Source organism: Maylandia zebra, linkage group LG9 (assembly GCF_041146795.1).
Source record: "Maylandia zebra isolate NMK-2024a linkage group LG9, Mzebra_GT3a, whole genome shotgun sequence".
Classification (NCBI taxonomy): Eukaryota; Metazoa; Chordata; class Actinopteri; order Cichliformes; family Cichlidae; genus Maylandia; species Maylandia zebra.
In genome coordinates this window covers 11,979,994-11,999,626 of record NC_135175.1, presented here as the reverse complement: position 1 = coordinate 11,999,626, position 19,633 = coordinate 11,979,994, and the positions used below count along the sequence as shown (strand labels likewise).

The window sequence follows — 19,633 nt, the reverse complement described above, 5'->3', positions numbered from 1 at the left end:
TTTACCATGTGTTGGTATCTGTTACAGAAAAATATTTGAACTGATCCACAGTTCCTGCTCTGATGCATCTTCTTTCTCCAGTTTCACTATTGGCAGAATTTTGGTTGCAAACATGTTTCTATAAAAGGCCTCTGTGTGTGTGTAGTATGTGAGCTGTCAACTGACCATCACCCTCTTCCAAGCATTAAGTGCTCGTTCAATTATGAACAGTTCTTTCTTAAGCTACTGCAGGGACATGAAACGCAACACGATGAAGTGGCTCCATCTGCGCTAATGAAAACACCATTTTTAATTACAGGCCACTGCACACATATTGAAATAGTTATGTACAGTTCATATTTCTGTTGGTAGTTCTAGAAAACAATCTTAAAATCCACAAACCAAAAAACGCTTCTGATTATTTACCAGTTCAAACAATAAAAATGTCCTTGGTGTTGGTGTCTTCTATACAGGCTCTTGATATACAAACTATAAGATAAATACATCCTAGTTTTATACATCACTTCCAACACAACCAACCTCAGGTGTGTTCATTACTCTACGGGTTTATTTTAAAGTCTGCTAATGAGTGACATGAAGTTTTATCAGTCTTGTGACCTGTCCAGGGCGTATCCTGCCTCTCACCCTATGACAGCTGGGACAGATTCCAGGACGTGCAGAAGAAAATGGACGAGTGGACGTTTTATCATCTCCAGAACAATACTCGTGCTGGGTTTTGTATGAAGTGGTCACAGGTAGTACAATATGTGTGAACTCACCAAAAATGGTTCTATAACACAAGACATTTAATTTACACAAGACATTGATCCCACCAGTGAGATATTGAGATCACTGGTGCTGAGAGAAAAGCCTTTTGTTACCAGACTTCTTTAACCTGCTGCAGTTGACTAGTTTCCTGCAGGATTGAACCACATTTGCAGTGAGTACTAGGTCTTGTCAAAGTAACTGCTGACACTTCACTGGCATTAACACGTTCCCTATCCTCCTTACAACTAAGTTTAACTTGATGTGATTTTAAAAACTAACTTTTACAAAACGTATCCACTGATTCGGTTTGACTCTGGTTTCTAAAAAGATGGCGGGACATGTTTTTACTTAATATTGTGTTTGCTTTCCTGTGACTTCACACACTCGTGTGGTTTGTCCACACACAATCTGGAGCTACAAGAATGACCTGGATGACTCAGCACGAGTGATCTTCAATGATCACCGTTCTGTTAGCGCACAGCGTGCAGTTCTCACAAGTGTCTGCTTGGAGGTAAAGCTGGGCTACAGCGTTTCTATGCTGTTGTTGCCGGGAGGCGTGAAGCCCTTTCCAGATCCATCAGAGCCAACTCTCTGATTTCTTCCAGAATAGAGTACAGACTGGGAGTTTTGCTCTGACGAAACTCTCTTTCCTCTTTGGAGAGTTTGGGGCGCCGGGCTGTCTTCTCCTGAGCCAGCGCCTCTTCATTCTGACGCACCACCTCTTTGACCAGCTGACTGCGGCCCTGAGGGCTGGGCTGCTGGGACTTGGCACTGTGGTGAGGCTTGTTGCTGATGACCTCGAGGTTTAGACGGTCAGCGTGGCAAGTTGAAGAGTGGACAGAAATACGAACCTGAAGAGAGCAGAGAACGTAAGTCACAGTATTCCTCAGTTCGATCACTACACAGTAATGGCACCTACTGAAAATAGTCTAATGGAATGCTATGCAAAGACAGGCCCACTTAAGGTTTGTGACGTAATATATAACAGCAGTCCTCTCAGCACTGTGCGCAGCGTCACAGCTAAGTAGACAGTGGTGTAGAGTGGAGAAGTTTCCGACTGTGCCACAATTTTGTTCATAAATAGGATAAATTGGATACGTATGTTACACACACGTATCCAATGTAACAAACGTTCATCCATCCGTACACGAACTTTCTTTACTGTGCTTTCTAACATTCACACGACGTGGAGACTGGAGCAGAGGGGGAGAAAAACATTCATTAACACTGTGACCTCGGTCAAGTGTCACAGTGAGGTTGTTGTTTTGTTGATTTGTTTGTTGAATATCATCATCATCTCTTTGTTTGATATGATCATAGCTTGACAGCAGTCAATGCTGTGGTGGACAACTTGTGTTTGGGCTAATGTTTCTTTCTATCTTGTTTTGGCCACATGTGTCATCCATCATCATCCATCAGTAAGCTATGTTGTTAGCATTGCCTTTGCCCTTTGACATTTATGACCCCAGGATAAGTCCATGAAAGAAAGAAAAGATGTTGATAACAGTGGAAGCAGCAGTACTCTGTCACTTTTTCATGTCTTAAAGCCAAAGATGTGAGAATAACACACCGTTACTTCAGTTTCTTTTTGTTAGCTAACCTTAGGGTAATGTTTCCTGCTCTTTTTGCTTAAATCACATGCACTTATTCCTCACAATCATCGTGTGTAACATGCCTGAACTTAATATAACTTGACGCCAGTGATGGGCAGCAACGCATAATTAGATTACTTTTTTCAAGTAACGAGTAAAGTAAGGGATTACTGTTGCAAAAAAGGTAATTAGATTACTGTTACTGTCCCGTAAACACGCTGCTCTACTGTGTTACTAAACCGTGAGTTTGTTTGCAAGAGTGTCTCATGACAATGACATAAGTGCATGCGACGTTTGTGGTAACAAACGTGTGCAGAGCAACAATGGATCATTTATCGAGTGCGAGAGAGAGAGTGCGACCGTGCAGCGTTTAAAGGCGTTTATGTGAAAACAATTACCGCCCACTGTCATTTTTTATCTCCCTTTACAAAAAGGTTTGTGTAGAAACGCCACAAACTGGAAGCATTACATTTCTTGTCTTGGAGGAGAGCCTCCCCCCCCCCCCCCCCCACACTTATGTTTTTGTTTTCATATAATATTTAAAAACAATAAACTGAATAACTTTAAATGATTTATTTTCAGGAATCATTTTCGTCTCATTCATCTTACTGACGTTTTGTTACCTTGAGATTAGCTAACAAAGCAGCAACCACACAACACTTTATCACAACAAGATCATAAAACGTCTCTTAATGTTGGACCACAAAAGATCCAGTAGTCGTATGAACCTGTGATTCATATACACTCATGCATATATATTTGGAATCGTCGCCTTTAGGCGCTGCATTGCTGGAAACCTTCTAAAATGATTGATTAGCGTTTTCTGTGACTTACGGTGATGTGGTCAAACAGTTTGAAGGTGGAGGTGCCACAGCTGGAGGTGGTGGTAATGCGGTCCGGGTATTTTCGCACAGTGCCACCCTGCCAATCACAGCTGCCGTCCTGTCCCGCTACCACCACCAGGCCCTCTTTGTTCTTCAGATACACAGGCCCCCTCACACCATACCTGTGAACAACATGGCTGTGGTCAGAGGCAGCCTTACTTACTCAGTGATATTACTCAACCTGCTTTGCGCCCTGTGATTTTAATCATTACATGGATTCTACAGCCTTCTCAAAATGACCACAGGTTACATTTTAATAAACTGTTAATATTGCATATCCCTGTAACACCACAAGCATGGAGAACACTGATGTTATTAAATTACACTTTCCTTGCAATAAACAAGCAGCAACCTCCAGAGGTTAGCTAAGCTAACGTAGAAGTGCCACAAACACAAGGCTGGCTCCAAAGCACCGTCCCTCCCCACAGACTCAACTTCAGCAATGCAATTAACTTATTTAAAGCCTGGTAGAGAAAAGATTCGGGGTTTTAGCCGATTTTCCCTGCTCACAATAAATGTTTAAGGAATTAGTTTAGTAAATTTATACAATTTAAAACTCATTTTGAGGTTTTTTAAGAGAAAATAAAACTAGCGTGTATACTGTTAAATATACATTGATTAGCGTGCAATTACATCTTCCAACAAATTCATTCATTGTCATAAACTTTGAATTCGTCTATTAAAAATACACGAGTGGTTGGCCGTCTGTGAGCTGCTGTACAGCTCCATTAAACAAAGGAAAAGAAGAAGACTGCAGAACAAAACACAGGACTGAAGGTTCTTACTCTGGGATAAACACCAAGACACCGTTGTCTCGAATGGAGTAGACAACAGCGTCAGCCACACAGCACGGGTCTGTCTGAGGGTCTCGTTCTCTGAAAAACAGACACTGAAACAGTGCTGTGGATCGCATTTGGGCTGCCTGTGCTGCCTGCAAATGAAACACAGACGTCAGCACAGCTTCTGTTAATAGAGTAAGAGGTGAATCATTGAAAAACACAAACAATAAAACACCCCTGACCCTGTTCTTGCTGTTGACATGGTGAGCCATTTCCTCCACTTCTTTGTTACTGGCTGGTGCTTTACCAGATACAACGCCCCTCTGCATGTGCAGGGCTGCGGTAAGAAGGCGGTGCACGACAATGTCTGCGTACCGACGGATGGGTGAGGTAAAGTGTGTGTAGCGATCCAGAGCCAGACCTACGACAACGAAGCAAATATCAGCACGTTAGCCTTCTTTCTAGTTCTCAGTCGAATAATTCTTCACAAACAACAGACGTTGGACAAGTGTGTGCAGACGTGTGATGGATGGACTGACCCACAGTCACACTGAAACTCTAGTGCAGCCAATAAAAGCTGTGCAGCGGTATCGTACCATAATGGTAGTATTGGTCTTGAGGATGAGCACCAGTGGAGAAGTACAGAGCCTGTGACATAGCAGTGGTGGCCATCATTCTGAACAACCTGTTCACCAAGGGGTCCTGTGGGTCCACAGCTCGGTCCAGTGAGGCAGCTAAAGCCTTGTTGGACCTGAAGGAACAGAGCCAGAAACCAGGGATGAGTGAGGCCTCTCATCTCAGCAGTCAGTGACACAAAGCTACTTGCATCACCATGTCTCTTGTCCTGGGACCGGTTCTGCTGTTGGTTTAACCCCCCCCCCCACAATCCTCCAACCGCACATTCATATTTTGTTTTCAAACTCCATTGCAGTTCATTCCACGCCTCAGATCCTCAGACCTTTTGTAAACAGTTAAACAAATAAAAGTTAACTGTAATAGATTACAGGTTGTAATTAAATAAATCACTGCCTCTTTTAAAAAACAGAAAAACAAACCATCTTTAATTATTTGAGTTGTTTGTTTTGTTCCCGTGTGAGAATATTCAACACTGCTCTCTGTGCAAAACGGGTTTAAAAGCATAAACAGCTGTGGGATCCTGTTTGTCCGGGATTTGAACCGGGGAACAAACTGCGGCAGGATCAGCGTTGTGCCGAGGTCGGCATCGCCGACAGCATGTGTTCCCCCTGCGTGGCGAGCGTTCGCTGGGCACGGAGTGTGGATCCAGGTTACGCCGCCTCCATTACAAACAGTCAGACGTGGAAGTAGTGATGTTTTAGTTTTGTAAAAAAGTGAAACCTGAGTGTCGTTACATTACCATTCAGTTTAAGGGTTACAACAGAAAATGAAATATTTATTGTCCTCTCGTGGTATCAGACGGGATTATTTTAACAAACGAAGGACATTTTGCCTGATAATTATATTTATCCTGTAACTTTACTGTGTAAAGAGCTAAAACCTCCAAAGTTTCAGGAGTAGTTAGTCGTTATAAGAAGTGTTTGTGAACTGAAAATCAAGAATGTGGGATCCTGTTTGTCCGTGATTTGGACAGCCCAGCGTGTGCTCCCGACGCAGGGGAAACTAATTCTGTCGGGGAGACCGACCTTGCCACGACAGCTGTTGTGAAGCTGAAGCCAAAGGCAAGATATGCTTCATCATATGTTCTAGTCTTTGGTTTGGAAGCATATTTGGCTTCAACCTCAACCTGAGCTGAAGGAACATGTCTTCTTCTTGTCTGACTGCTCATGTGACACCTGAGTGTGTCCCCGTGTTATCAAACATTTCAGGTTCACACACTTGTGTGTCTGAACATGATGTGCGTTGGACTACAATATGCATTTCCTCAGTTTCTATACTGAACAGTCAAAAACATTACCTGGTGTCAATGGTGAAACCTTTGGCCTTTGCAGTGTCCACCAGCTGGTTGAATAGCTCCTGTTGTGGTGGTGGGTGACACCTTAGAAGGGCCTGGTTGGGGAAAGCTTCCTGGATCTTGCGGGCCACCCAGTGGTTGGCGTAAATCATGCACTCTGCCACGGTCTCATGGACCTCCAGGGGCTGACGAGGGACCAGGGCCGTAATGTTCCTCTCCTCATCCAGCTGGGCACCCACCTGAAAAGGGAAAATGCTTCTAACGTGACTTCAATGAAAAAGAATATGAAAATGCATCAGTGGGCCACATTTTACTACAGTTTACTTTAACTCAGTTGAACATGCACCATTCCACCGGAACAAATGCTGCACGGAGAACCAAATGTGAATGAATCTCAACCTGAAAACAGTCTACTGTCTTTCCTACGTTCAGCTCTCTATCATACCAGTAAGAACACATATCCCTAACAGGCACACAGCTCTGCTCATGGGCACAGAAACTCCACCGATCTGCTGTTCATGCTTTTTGTTTATAGTGGACAGCCAATCAGAGTTTAAGTTAGCTCAAAGGAAATGTGCCTTAAAGAGAGAACAAAACTTTTCTCAGACTAAGGATGAACTGAGGGGACCCAAAGCACTTCAGCAGGAACCAAAAGAAGCCAGAAAGTTTGGATTTGAACACAGTTTTGGCCGTTTTATATAATAGATCAAGATGAAACATCTGTTGTCCTTATCCTTCAGGACAACAGATGTTTCACCAGCGGTCAATAATCCAGCTTTGTCAAGATAAGAACTTGATTTTTGGGTGGCAGCTCAATCATTAAACACACTTTTAGAAATATATTGGTTTTTCCACTATCCCAGAAGCAACCCGAGAGAATCATTTTTACTTCATATCAATATTCTGTGTGCGTACAGCCATAACAGGAATGCAATAACTGAATAATAAATAAATCCAAGACATCCTATTAGAGAGCATCTTATAGAACAACAGGAATTGTCCATATGAGGTTTTAACAGATGGCCGACCAGCCGCTGTAGATAAATGGCTGTGATCTAATGTGAAAACTGTCAGTGGTTTCACAGTGGAGTGCTTGGTTTCTTTATTCCAATATTCTCACTGAAATGACTTTCTGATAAAATGTTTTCTGCTGAGGAACGTGTTCTGCTTAGACGCCTGATTTTAAAAATAACGTCTCTATTAGACCGTACTATAATTTATTATCGATGAAAAGAAATATATGGTATCCATCTGTAATTCTGTAAATAACACAGCAAAAAACCAAACTAAACATAAAGACCTGGAAGACTCCTGCGTCTAAATTCATTCAGTTATTGTACTGAGTCCTGAACATGTTAGAAATATGGTATCTTCAACACATCAGTGGAGAATCTGTTCCAGGAGTTCAAGCGAGGCTTCTTCCTGGTGTGTGAGCAGGATTTGGTGAGGCTGTTTCGACCAGAGGAGCTGCAGGGAGTGCTGGTCGGCCAGGACGTGCATGACTGGGAAAAGTTCAAACAGGTACAGTCAGCCAAACAGACACAGGCTGTAGTTTCACAGCTGTCCTGTAGCACAATAACTGTGTACTGCATACTGTCAAAAGCATTCAGTCGGCTGCTTTAACACAAATATGACCTTGAGTCACATCTCAGTCTTAATCCAGACTTTTGTATGATAGTATAATATAATAGTCAGCCCACCCTTCGCAGCTATAACTGCTTCCACTCTTCTGGGAAAGCTTTCCACAAGGTTTAGGTGTGTTTATGGGAATTTTTTGACTATTCTTCCAGAGGTGCATTTATGGTGTCAGACACTGACGTTGGAGGAGAAGGCCTGGCTCACAGTTGCTGCTCTAATTCATCCCAAAGATGTTCTATCAGGTTGAGGTCAGGACTCTGTGCAGGCTAGTCCAGTTCTTCTACACCAAACTCACTCATCCATGTCTTTATGGACCTTGTATTGTGCACTGGTGCCCAGCCATGTGCACACATGCCCACACTTTACACTTGGCACAGTGCAGTCAGACAAGTACTTCTGGCAACCACCAAACCCTGACACATCCATCGGATTGCCAGTCAGAGAAGTGTGATTCGTCACTCCAGTAAACACATCTCCACTGCTTTAGAGTCCAGTGTTGAGATGCTTAAATCACTCCATCTGACGCTTTGCATTGTGTTTGTCAGTGTAAGGCTGGGATGCAGCTGCTCAGCCATGGAAACCAATGAAGTTTGGACATCTGTAACAACAGCAGACTGCAGATATTGGTGACTTAAGTGCACTATGAGCCTTAGCATCAGCTGACTAGCTGTCATTTCCAATTACTTCCACTTTGTTATAATATCACTAACAGCTGACTATGGAATATTTAATAGTGAGGAAATTTCATGACTGGACTTGTTGCACTGGTGCATCCTATCACATTACCATGCTGGAATTCATTCAGTTCCTGAGAGCGACTCGTCCTTTCACACATGTTTGTAGAAGTAGTCTGCATGCCTAGGTGCTTGATTTAATACACCTGTGTCCATGGAAGTGATTGGAACACATTAATTGAATGATTTGGATGGGTTAGGGAATACTTTTGGCAACATAGTGTATGCCTGACCTTACAAACTCTATGATTATAACAGTCATTTTCACTGTTTTCAGAACACAAGTTATGGTTGGAGATATCATGACCGCCACCCCACCATACAGATGTTTTGGGAGGTATTTGATGAACTAACTGAAGAGCAGAGGAAAGATTTCCTTCGTAAGTACTTGCTGAAGCCTCCATTATGATATGTTACTGAAATCACACTGTATCATATAAAACATTAGATTTTTCTGCGCTTTACCAAGATACATTAGAGAGCAGCATTGTTCTGATTAATATACTGTAAAGCTGCTTCTAGCTGGTGGACTGAGCCGCCTCACCTTTCACCTGGCTCACGTCACACACCTGGAGAGACTCGACCTCCACCTGTGTTGCCTCACGCGAGATGATCTAGAGGCTCTGAGTCAGTTGCTACCAATCTCACACGCCGGACACTAATCGCATGCTCGCTGCAGCAGTCATGTGACTCGTTTTTCAGTCCAGGTGCTGCCCTCTCTCACTGCACTGACCGAGCTTGATGTGTCATCCAATAAGGAAGTGGGAGGTGTGGTCCACCTGCTGGTCTCCGCCCTCCCTGCGACACAAATGAGGAGGCTGCCATTCAACAGCTGCTACATGAGCAACGAGTCCTTCACTGCTCTGGGTAACACACACACACACACTTGTTTATTTATAGAAGTTTTCCTTCAAGTCATTCTCCCCGAATACCTCTTCCACCCTCTAGCCTGAAATGGTGAAAACTTTGTGTTTATGCATCAGCCCTGGCGGTGTCCTATCTGCGCACGGTGGATATTTCCTGGTGTAAAGTGGTTGGCGGTCACTTGGCGCTCCTGCTGGATGCTCTGCAGCCATCAGTCGTCAGCGAGCTCCGTCTTTGCAGCTGCGAGCTCACCACTGATGACATGCAACATCTGGGTAACTAACACACAATGACATTATACTTTTTCTTTTTTGGTCTGTAGTGGATCATTAGGCTGCATAAATGTATATTAAGACAAGTAAAGCCTGAAGGAAATTGATATTTCTTTCATTTATTTCATGCTGCCAGCATCTGTAGCTGTCGTATAAAACAAAACAATGAAAGTATTCGGTGTTATTTTTGTCTCCATCAGAAACATTGTGAACAAAACAGTAAAGTGAACAGGCATAAAGTGATCAGTTATCAATGGGTCCTCTTCCTCTGTGCAGCTGCCGTGTGCAGACGGGGCTGTCTCTCCTCACTCCGTGCACTGGATCTGTCCTACAACAGCTTGGTGGGAGACAACGGTTGGTGCAGTCTGTTTGCAGCAGGAGGTCTGGGCTCTCTGGAAGACGTGGATGTCAGTTTGCGACCTTCAACCTCTGCTCCGTGCTCAGCCTGGCTGCCCGCTCTGCTCCGAGCTCTGCCTCAAATGCCGGCGCTGGCTCGACTGGCCATGCAGAGGTGGACAGCTGACTGTCAGGAGAGAGAGCAGCTGAGGTACTGTCTGAAAAAGAGGAGCGTCCTGCTGGAAAGGGATCCAGATTTACAAGACACATCATCAACATGTAAAGGGAACAGTCAGGAGAGCCTAGAAGAGAGTCAGCCTGAGGAGATTGGAGCGGACCGCACTGGAATTTACTGTCAAAGAGCGACCCACTTTGTTGCTTTATTATTATTTTTTTAAGTCTCTGTTACCACAAGAAGGTCAGTGTTGACGTCAGCTGCATCACGTCTGATGTAAACTGTGTCACACGTGATGGTTTCAGGGAATACTGGGAACTTACAGAGTTAAGCACAGCTGGTGTGGGTTATCATATTTGTCGTCTCTCACCTTGGCTGCAGGGTCTGGGTCTTTCCAATGCAGCAGTCCTAACACTTGAGACACACATGCCGAGAAGTGGGGATACCTGGAAATGGACAAAGGCTTTCAGCAGAGTTTTAAAGCAGCTATTCAGGAAAAGAGCTGTGAATTATCTGCATACCTTGTTAGGTAATCAGCTATTTTGGGGTTCTTTAACAAATCAACCAAAAGGTCGACTGAGTATTTTCTCGTCAGAGTACCTTCACCGTTCACGATGATGTTGAGCACAAGCTGGAGCATTTGATGGATGTTCTTTGCATCAAAGAGCTACGAGGAAATCCCAGAGATTAGAGACAGGATATTATGTGAATCAGCATGAATGTTGTTTGTTGTTCAACAGATAAAAACAAGAAGAGAAAATAGAAACAAAGTAAAAAAGGAACAATTGTTTCTGCCGTTAAGAAAAAAAAATTGAGTCATGGCAGAGACCTGCAGAAGTCTTGAGTCTCATTTGATGACATTTTGTCAGATTGCCTTGTAATTTAAAAAAAACAAAACTGTTTTTTGAGCAAAAGTTCTCCAGGTTTTTTTGGAGTTCTTTCAAAGTTTTCTTATTTTTGGACGTTAGCTGCTTTTTCACTCTTTTTCAGTCCAGTCAGGGATGCAGAGGAGGAGGAGGAAGGTCCTGGACACATCAGTGGCTTATGTGCGTGGAGAGGAGAACCTGGCCGGCTGGAGGCCCAGAGGAGATAGCCTCATCCTAGAGCACCAGTGGGAGCTGGAGAAGATGGAGCAGCTGCAGGAGGTGGGGCCTTAAAAGATTCATAAAGAAATAAATCTGTTTAATATCGTAGAGGGAAAAATGACTTTTCAGCTCAAAGACCAAAGTGCTATTCTAAAAAGTTTTTTCTTAGAGTACAGACTTTACATGACTAACCTCCCCTCTTCTCCCCACCTCACATTCGCCCCCATCTTTCGTCCAGGTGGAAAAGACCCGTCACCTTCTGGGAGAGGCGGCTCCCGTGGGAACAGCTCCCACCACCAAGTCCCTGAGTGAGTCTCTGTCCCCCAGCGTGAGCTCCGGCACTCTGTCCACATCCACCTCCGCCTCCTCGCAGATCTCCAGCACCACCTTTGAAAGCGTGAGAAGGAGCTGGCCACCAAGGTGAGAAAAACGTGGGCTTAGTGGGCGTTCTTGTTGCTGCCTTCTTCCTTCTCTGCTCGGAGCTGATCGGTCTTGTTCCTGTTGTGTTGTAGTCCCTGCGCCTTCTGACACACACCTTCAATACTGAATACAAGCAGCTGGTGAACAGCATCAGTGACTGCAAGGTGAGAAATAATACAAAGAAATAAAAAAATAGCCTTTCTGTGTCACATCAGGGAGTTCCTATATTGACGTCTACCTCATCCTGCTGTTGTTTCACTTCAGCTTTCTCTCATCTCACCGATCGGACGTGATCCATCCGTGACGAGCTTCAGCAGTGCCACCCTCACCCCTTCCTCTACCTGCCCCTCTCTCTCGGACTCGCGCTGTGGCTCCATGGGCCAGAAGTAAACATATTTTTAGGAACATTGACCTCGATCTGCAAACGGTTATTGACAGGTTATCTATTTGATTCTAACTTGGTGTGATTTGTGTTAAAGGACCCCTGAGAACAGCTCACGTGCCTCCAGTCCCTCCTGCTCAGACTGTGAAAACTTCCCGATGGTTCCCACTCTGGAGACCTCCTACCTTGCGCGGGCTGCAAAAGAACGAGTTCCTGAACTTGGTGCCTGATATTGAAGAAATGCGACCAGGGTGAGTAATGCCATATTAACCCAAATACTGTCACTATGACATGTGTCTCACAGACCAAATGTAAGTCGACACTCATGTTCTCTAGTTCAAGCAGAAGTGATGTGGATCGATTCAAATTCCTGAGCCTGGATGATTTCAGCTGGAAACAAACCAACTCTGCTTCTTCCTCAGATAATTCAATTCAATTCAATTCAATTTTATTTATATAGCGCCAAATCACAACAAAAGTCACCTCAAGGCGCTTCATAGATACAGAGAAAAACCCAACAATCATATGACCCCTTATGAGCAAGCACTTTGGCGACAGTGGGAAGTAAAAACTCCCTTTTAACAGGAAGAAACCTCCAGCAGAACCAGGCTCAGGGAGGGGCGGGGCCATCTTCTGTGACCGGTTGGGGTGAGAGAAGGAAGACAGGATAAAAGACCTGCTGTGGAAGAGAGACAGAGGTTAATAACAGATATGATTCAATGCAGAGACGTCTATTAACTCATACTGAGTGAGAAAGGAGACTGGAAAGGAAAAACTCAATGCATCATGGGAATCCCCGGCAACTATGCAAGTTGTAAACAGTTGTAGGATTAAAGATTATTGAATGTACAGAATGATTATTTACACAGAGCTATACAGTAGTGCAGTTAAGATAAGTGAGGGTGTAGATAGTTTCTACAGAGGCTATATAAAGTGCTAGTGGTTGTGAGTGGTGGTTCACTCCATGTTATTATTGTGTGTTTGAGGGTACAGTTGTCCATTGTGGGGGTGTGTATGTTCAGTGCATGAGTTTAACGTGGGTCAGATGTCAGGAGGCAGAGTTCAGGAGTCTGACAGCTGTGGGGAAGTAGCTGTTCCGGTACCTGGTGGTCTTAGTCCGGAGGCTCCTGTGGCGCCTCCCAGAGGGCAGGAGGGTGAAGAGTCCATGTGATGGGTGACTGGGGTCTTTGATGATTTTCCCAGCCCTTTTCAGACACCGCTTCCTGTAGATGTCCTTTATGGCAGGAAGTGGTGCTCCGGCGATGCGCTGGGCAGTTTTCACGACCCTCTGCAACGCCTTCCGGTCCAAGGCAGAGCAGTTCCCGTACCAGACTGTTATACAGTTGGTCAGGATGCTCTCGATGGTGCAGCGATAGAAGTTCACCAGGATGTCTGAGGACAGGTGGTTCTTCCTCAGAGTCCTCAAGAAGAAGAGGCGCTGGTGAGCCTTCTTGACCAGCTTGGAGCAGTTGGTCGTCCAGGTGAGATCCTCGGAGATGTGGACTCCCAGGAACTTGAAGCTGCTCACACGCTCCACAGCCGTCCCCTTAATGTGGATGGGTGGATGTGGGTCAGCATTCCTCCTGTAGTCCACGATGAGCTCCTTGGTCTTCTCGGTGTTAAGCAGCAGGTTGTTTCTGTCGCACCACCCAGCCAGACGATCCACCTCCTCCCTGTAGGCGGCCTCATCGTTGTCACTGATGAGGCCAATCACCGTGGTGTCATCTGCAAACTTAATGATGGTGTTGGAACCATCAGCAGGTCTGCAGTCGTGGGTGAAGAGGGAGTAGAGGAAAGGGCTCATCACACAGCCTTGTGGTACACCGGTGTTCATTGTGATGGTAGATGAGCAGCGGTTATCCAGCCGGACATGTTGGGGGCGGTTGGTCAGGAAGTCCAGTAACCATTTGCAGATGAGGGAACTGATGCCCAGGTCTGTCAGTTTCCTGATGAGTTGTGAGGGGTGGATTGTATTGAATGCTGAACTGAAGTCTATAAACAGCATTCTGGCGTAGGTGTTGTTGTTGTCCAGGTGTGAGAGGACAGAGTGCAGTGCGATGGAGACTGCATCCTCTGTGCTCCTGTTCTGGCGGTATGCAAATTGGTGGGGGTCCAGGGTGGGGGGGAGACAGGATTTGAAGTGTGCTAGGACCAGCTGCTCTAAGCACTTAGCTATTTACAGTTCATAACAAGAGACAAGGCACCATTTCTCTCCTTTGTGTTCCAGTCATCACAGCAGATTAAACTTTTAAAATATTTGCAAATAGTATAAAGAAATATATAAAGAAGTAAAACAGTAATTTATTAATACTTAGAAATACTAAAACTTACATTTGTCAGCAAAAACTGCTGCCATCTGAACCGAAACGTTACAAACTAGCTTACCCACAATCTGTGTATTTTTCTATGCTGGCTACTTAAATTGGCATCCAACAAGCTATTTGCTTTAATCTTTTATTAGACAAAGGCTGACTGGTTAGTTCAAGCTTCAACTGCATCCAAAGGACTGAAAATGTTTTAACACAGTGACTGAACTTGATTGAAGTCTCCGTAGTTTGTTGAATCTGTTTCGAGTGACTTATTTTCACAATTCCAGGAATTTTTAAAAGGCACCAAAAAGCATTACAACGCTGAGCTCGAGTCTGTGGACTTCAAAGGAAATGCAGAGGAGGCCAGGGTCCACATCAACAGCTGGGTGGAGAAGCAGACACAAGGTAAGCATAATGTAACTTTAAATGATCTCCACTGTAAATCCTTGGGGATCAGTTGTGTTGTGTTCAGTTGAGACATTATTACCGGATTGTCCACCGTCCACATTATTTTCTGTTTCCAGTTCTTCCAGTCTAATTTCTATTCAGTATTAAGCAGCACTATCTCTGGGTTTTACTGTTTGGTTTCATGCTATTAATAAAACCATCACAGCAGTATGTTGCTGTAAATAGCAGGCCAATTCTTCTATTCTTATTATATTATGTGATGGGTACTTCTACTTTGATCACTTGTGTCTTTAACATATTTTTATTTTTCAGGCCCATTTAGGATTGGCTGCTATTGATTCTATATCTTTATATTATCTTAAGTGCAGCAGGAAATTCATTCATTGTTTTTATAAAAGCGCGATACAAATACAGGCCATTTATAAATCTACCATCTATAATAATAGGATGCAAGGACTTTCTATGAGGGTTATAGGACTGTGGTGCCACCTGCTGGAAATGAGACATCTTAATCCCAGTTGAAAGAAGACATTATTTTTGTAGGAGCCATTTTTGGGTTGATACCTTATGTTGCCGCTAGAGGTAACCTTTTTAAGTTTCTTTTTTTTAAACTTTATTTAACAAACAATGAGTATACAACATACGAACAGATGAAGTATACAAAACAACAGAACATGAACACAAAAAGCCAAGAGTAAAAGAAAAAGGTAACAATTATAAGAATACACATACATGTATTGTTTTGAGAGCCTTTGTGTTGGTGGAGTCTGATATTGATTGTATGTACATTTCCACATCCTTAAAATAATGACAGAAATATGGTGTTTTGTTAGTAAACTTACATTTATGGATAAAAAATGTAGCTAAAAGTATGAACAAATTCATCATAAAAAAATTTTATCATACTTCTTGGGGAACTTAAACAAACAGAATAAAACATTTTCCCATCGTAAAGAAAACTCCCTTAAAATATGGACAATAACAAACCTGCTAAATTCCTTCCAGAATCTCTGTGTAAAAGAACAGTACCAAAAAAGATGCGTCACAGTTTCTGGATGATCCCCACAGAAAGTACAATTAGTATTTATGTCCCTTTTAAATTTGACCATGTAGTGACTGGCTGGATAACATTTATGTAGAATTTTAAATGAGACTTCTTTCACCTTATTTACAATCAAATATTTATGGGGGACCATCCAGACTGTCTTCCACTTGATATCTGGAACATATCGGTTCCAATAAGATGTTATATATGGGAGAGAGACGATATCTTCTTGGAATAAACTACGTATTCTCTTATTGCTGTTACCAAGTTCCTGTGAAAAGCAGATTTTTCCTATTGGTGACTCAGCTGGATCAGGGAGAGTGACTGAGGCAGATATTGAGCTGTCAGTGTTTTTATATAACATTAAAGTCCCTGAGGGTGTGGCACCAAGCACCACTGAGGATTCCACCTTTTTAAGTTCCTGTATGGTAGGTTTATGTAAGGTATTTAAGGTGGACGCACGTAATCAGCGTCAGGTGTGTTGTTAATCATAAGAAGGCAAAACGTTTGTGACCGCTGCGCTTTTATCTTAAAATGTTTGGAACAAAGACCAAAAAGGACAAGATAAGTACTGCTGGAGTTATTGGACTGTTTAATTAATTCATGCATACCAGAAGCATCGCGTCACCCCCGCTAACAACCACCTCAGTGGCTTCTTTCTTTTTTTTTTTTGCCTGTCCCATTTGGTTCTTTAGCCGTCAGAATATTTGTCTGAAGACCAACAAGGATACCCAATGGATTTATTTTGCCAAATGGATCATCGCGGCATTGCCGTATTGGTCCATTTGATCGACCTTTGTTTTTATTATTTATTTTATTTCATTTTCAGTTGTTACAGACGGGACAGACATGAGTGAGGGACAGGAAAGGGAGAAAGAAAGAGGAAGGAAAAGAAAAACAGAAGGGGAGAGGGACAGTGAGAAAGGGGGAAAATAAATAAATAAATAAAATCTCCTGGATCACCTGTTGAGAGAGAAAGAATAGAAAACAAGCAAAAAAAACCAAAGCAACTTTCTAAACACAACACCATCGCATTAATCTAGCTAAGTGTAAACAGCAGTAAATACTAAATATTCAATGTTGTTGTGCAGCACGCAGGACAGACAGCACACAATGTGCTTTGAAGTAGCAGCCAAGAAAGGTGTAATTTAAGTCTACGAGCAGTGAACACCCGTGTGCACACCTGTGTGGATCAGCGCGCTTGTATTCAAATGGTTTCCACATGTAATGGTCTGCAAGAGGATGTAGCGAGCCATAGCCCCGTCCCCCAGGCCATGAAGCAGGCATGGAGGAGATCCAGGCCCCAGACATCCAGAGGCCCCAGAGTGCGAGAGCCCAAGGAGGACCACCGGAGGGGCATCCGTGCCACCCTCATGGGAAGGGCTGAGGATCCCCAGACGAGGCGTCACCCAGTAGCCACCGAGCAGAAGCTAGAGGGGGCTGCACCGGCGTGCCCGCCGGCTCTGCCGGCAGCCAGCTGTGCCTCAGTGGCTTCAAGCGTAGGCTTGAATTTTGTTCAAGCCTACACTTGAATTTTTGTTTTTTGTTCCCTGTTATACTGATCATAAAGCTTTTTCCCCTTTTTTTAAAATAAAAACCATCTTGCTGTTGCCCTGTTTTCTGATTTTATAGCTGAAGATGTTGTACAGTAACTAGTGCATCTTTGGTAATAGTTAATAGTTTTCATAAATTCTTTTTACCAGATAAAATCAAGGACTTGCTAAGCCAGGATGCAGTGGGTAGCCTGACGAAGCTGGTTCTCGTGAATGCCATTTACTTCAAGGGCAGCTGGAACACGCAGTTTAAGGAGGAGAAGACTGCTGATGCGCAGTTTCGACTGAACAAGGTAACAGTGCAGAAAGGCAGCATAGGATGGTGCAGTTATACTTTGATCTGTCATACTACAAACGAGCTGTGGACTTTGCTGAATGAGAACATAAAGCCTGGAGCTCTGAGGGGATAAAATCGTGCTTTTAGGACGATCACTTTCCAACTTTATGCAGTTATGCAATGCAGTTTATTATTCATGTAATATCCAATAAGTTCTCAAATAAATCTCAAACAACAGCACATCACAAACTTCGGCTAACAAGAACAAATTGTGTTGTGACGTGTGCTCTACATCCAAATCCACTCAATGGCTGGAATAAAACCATGACAGAACTTTTTGAGATCATTTTGAGACTAAACACAAAAAACATTTCTCTTGTCTCCCCTATTTTTCAGAACGACACTAAGCCGGTGAAGATGATGCAGCAGAAAAGTAAATTTCCTTTTGCGACCATTCCTGAGGCCAACTGCAAGGTAACATCCATCACTTTCAGCTTATTACAGGATTTCACCAGCATGATCTAAAACTTGTCTTTTACAAATATCAGCCTAAATTTCTAGATTAGGAAGTCAGATCATCTTTGATGGAGTAATAAATAAAAACAATGTTTCTGGACAGATTCTTGAGATGCCGTATAAAGGAAATGACCTCAGCATGCTCATATTCCTGCCTAATGACATAGAAGATGATACCACAGGCTTGGAAAAGGTAAGATGCACTTACCAGTACTTTAATGTCCAGTTTCAATCAGACAAGCTAGTGACACTGTATCCACACAGCTGGAGAAGGAGCTGACCTATCAGAACTTTGTGGACTGGACTCGCCCAGACATGATGAGCCCCAACGAGGTTGATGTCAAGCTCCCTCGATTTAAGATGGAGGAGAAGTATGACTTGGAGAAAATCCTGACCAACATGGGAATGGAGAACGCTTTTGACATCTACAAGAGAGACTTCTCTGGTGAGAAATATTGCACCAATGAGACACACTGAATCAATTATACAGTTATATTGAGAGCACAAAAACTGCAAAACATCATCTGGTAAAGAAAAAAACACAACTGATTTCTGGGCTCTTCATCTACTAGGAATGTCTCCAGCAAATGACCTGATAGTGTCCAAAGTTGTCCACAAGGCTTTCGTGGATGTAAATGAAGAAGGAGCTGAGGCTGCTGCTGCCACTGGGGTTGACATGGAAGTCCGCTCTATAACGATTCCCGCTGAGTTTGTTGCCGACCATCACTTCATCTTCTTCATCCGACATAAACCCACCAAGAGCATTCTCTTTGTGGGCCGGTACTGCTCACCCGAGTAAACACGAGCTGACATTGACATGAATTAAACATAAAACATTATATACAGTATAAGATTTTGTAAGGTAAACCTAGTTCATACAAATGAAGTAAAGAAAAGTTATTAAAACAAAACGTGCCTTGCTGTTTATTCTTTCAGTGTCCCACAGTAGCACATTTCCTGCTAGGAAAATGTCAGAAGTCACATCATTTCTGTAAATTGGGAAGTAACTGTAATACATCAAGTCACCTCTGTCTCTTGTTACCAGGACTTTTTAAAATGAATGGTACAACATGGAAAGAGGCCCTACACAAGAGTTTAGCTTTGAGCTCAATATGCGATGATCCTTTCAGCCATGACATCTCTGACATGGGAAACCAGGGAATTTGATTAGAAAATGGTGAAGGATTTTCTTTTCAGTTAGAAACTGGATTTGTGTAACATGTTGGTGAAAAGCCCCCAAAGAAAGCAGCATATGATCAGTCGCTATATTGCATTTAATACAAACGTCCTTCGTGTATCCTTTGAATACAGAACAGATCATTTCTGATATCTATGAGTAAACCCAACGAGCACGTGTCCCAAAAGACCCCACAGTGTTTTTATCTGGCTTTTCCCTGACAGTTAGTGGACACTGACAGATGTGTGCTGAATATGAAAGGAAACAAAAGAACTAAAGAAGGTTTGCAGTGTTAAAAACAAGAACTACATGAAGGTTGTTTCATCCTGCTGTAACTTATGACAGAAGCATCTTTTGTTTGTTTTTTCATTTATTTACACAAAGACAGATGTTGAAATAACAGGAGTAACAGTTTAATTCAATTGAAATCGGTCCAATCGTCTATAGTGAAATTATTGTTTTTCATTAGTTGGCAAAAGATGGGGGTTGTTGACGGCAATTCAGTGAATG

At 43.2% G+C, this 19,633-nt stretch overlaps 3 protein-coding genes across 3 annotated transcripts; 2 read left to right on the top strand and 1 right to left on the bottom strand.

The window, feature by feature from the left end:
* Positions 1 to 266: 266 nt before the first annotated feature.
* On the bottom strand, positions 267 to 6,391 carry LOC143420556 (DIS3-like exonuclease 1). The gene is made up of 7 exons (XM_076888752.1): positions 6,378 to 6,391; positions 5,936 to 6,199; positions 4,599 to 4,753; positions 4,245 to 4,423; positions 4,009 to 4,154; positions 3,174 to 3,345; positions 267 to 1,598 (listed from the first exon to the last, which is right to left on the bottom strand). Exons 1-7 carry the CDS (start codon positions 6,389 to 6,391, stop codon positions 1,281 to 1,283), a joined length of 1,248 nt encoding a protein of 415 aa, XP_076744867.1. The 3' UTR covers positions 267 to 1,280.
* Positions 6,392 to 6,976: 585 nt separating this feature from the next.
* LOC143420555 (leucine-rich repeat-containing protein 31-like) lies at positions 6,977 to 11,094 on the top strand. Its single transcript, XM_076888751.1, has 6 exons — positions 6,977 to 6,982; positions 7,292 to 7,453; positions 8,582 to 8,684; positions 9,007 to 9,171; positions 9,288 to 9,443; positions 9,717 to 11,094. The coding sequence occupies exons 1-6, from the start codon at positions 6,977 to 6,979 to the stop codon at positions 10,172 to 10,174; spliced, it is 1,050 nt and encodes a 349-aa protein (XP_076744866.1). The 3' UTR covers positions 10,175 to 11,094.
* On the top strand, positions 10,953 to 18,857 carry LOC143420554 (leukocyte elastase inhibitor-like). Its single transcript, XM_076888750.1, has 10 exons — positions 10,953 to 11,018; positions 11,275 to 11,433; positions 11,721 to 11,842; positions 11,936 to 12,047; positions 14,435 to 14,552; positions 17,304 to 17,446; positions 17,827 to 17,904; positions 18,050 to 18,139; positions 18,211 to 18,391; positions 18,519 to 18,857. Exons 1-10 carry the CDS (start codon positions 10,953 to 10,955, stop codon positions 18,743 to 18,745), a joined length of 1,296 nt encoding a protein of 431 aa, XP_076744865.1. The 3' UTR covers positions 18,746 to 18,857.
* The last annotated feature ends 776 nt before the right edge of the window (positions 18,858 to 19,633 follow it).

Bases quoted from the DNA above. Each gene is read 5' to 3' on its own strand.
- LOC143420555 (XM_076888751.1), top strand. The intron at 8,685-9,006 runs GTAAGTACTTGC...CTCGTTTTTCAG, and splicing joins GCAGAGGAAAGATTTCCTTC to TCCAGGTGCTGCCCTCTCTC. The intron at 9,172-9,287 runs GTAACACACACA...TTTATGCATCAG, and splicing joins CGAGTCCTTCACTGCTCTGG to CCCTGGCGGTGTCCTATCTG.
- LOC143420554 (XM_076888750.1), top strand. From the start codon at position 10,953: ATGCAGAGGAGGAGGAGGAAGGTCCTGGACACATCAGTGGCTTATGTG. The intron at 12,048-14,434 runs GTTCCTGAACTT...TCACAATTCCAG, and splicing joins CGCGGGCTGCAAAAGAACGA to GAATTTTTAAAAGGCACCAA. The intron at 18,392-18,518 runs GTGAGAAATATT...TTCATCTACTAG, and splicing joins CTACAAGAGAGACTTCTCTG to GAATGTCTCCAGCAAATGAC.
- LOC143420556 (XM_076888752.1), bottom strand. The intron at 4,424-4,598 runs GTACGATACCGC...TCGTTGTCGTAG, and splicing joins AGACCAATACTACCATTATG to GTCTGGCTCTGGATCGCTAC. The intron at 4,155-4,244 runs GTCAGGGGTGTT...TTTCATTTGCAG, and splicing joins ATGTCAACAGCAAGAACAGG to GCAGCACAGGCAGCCCAAAT.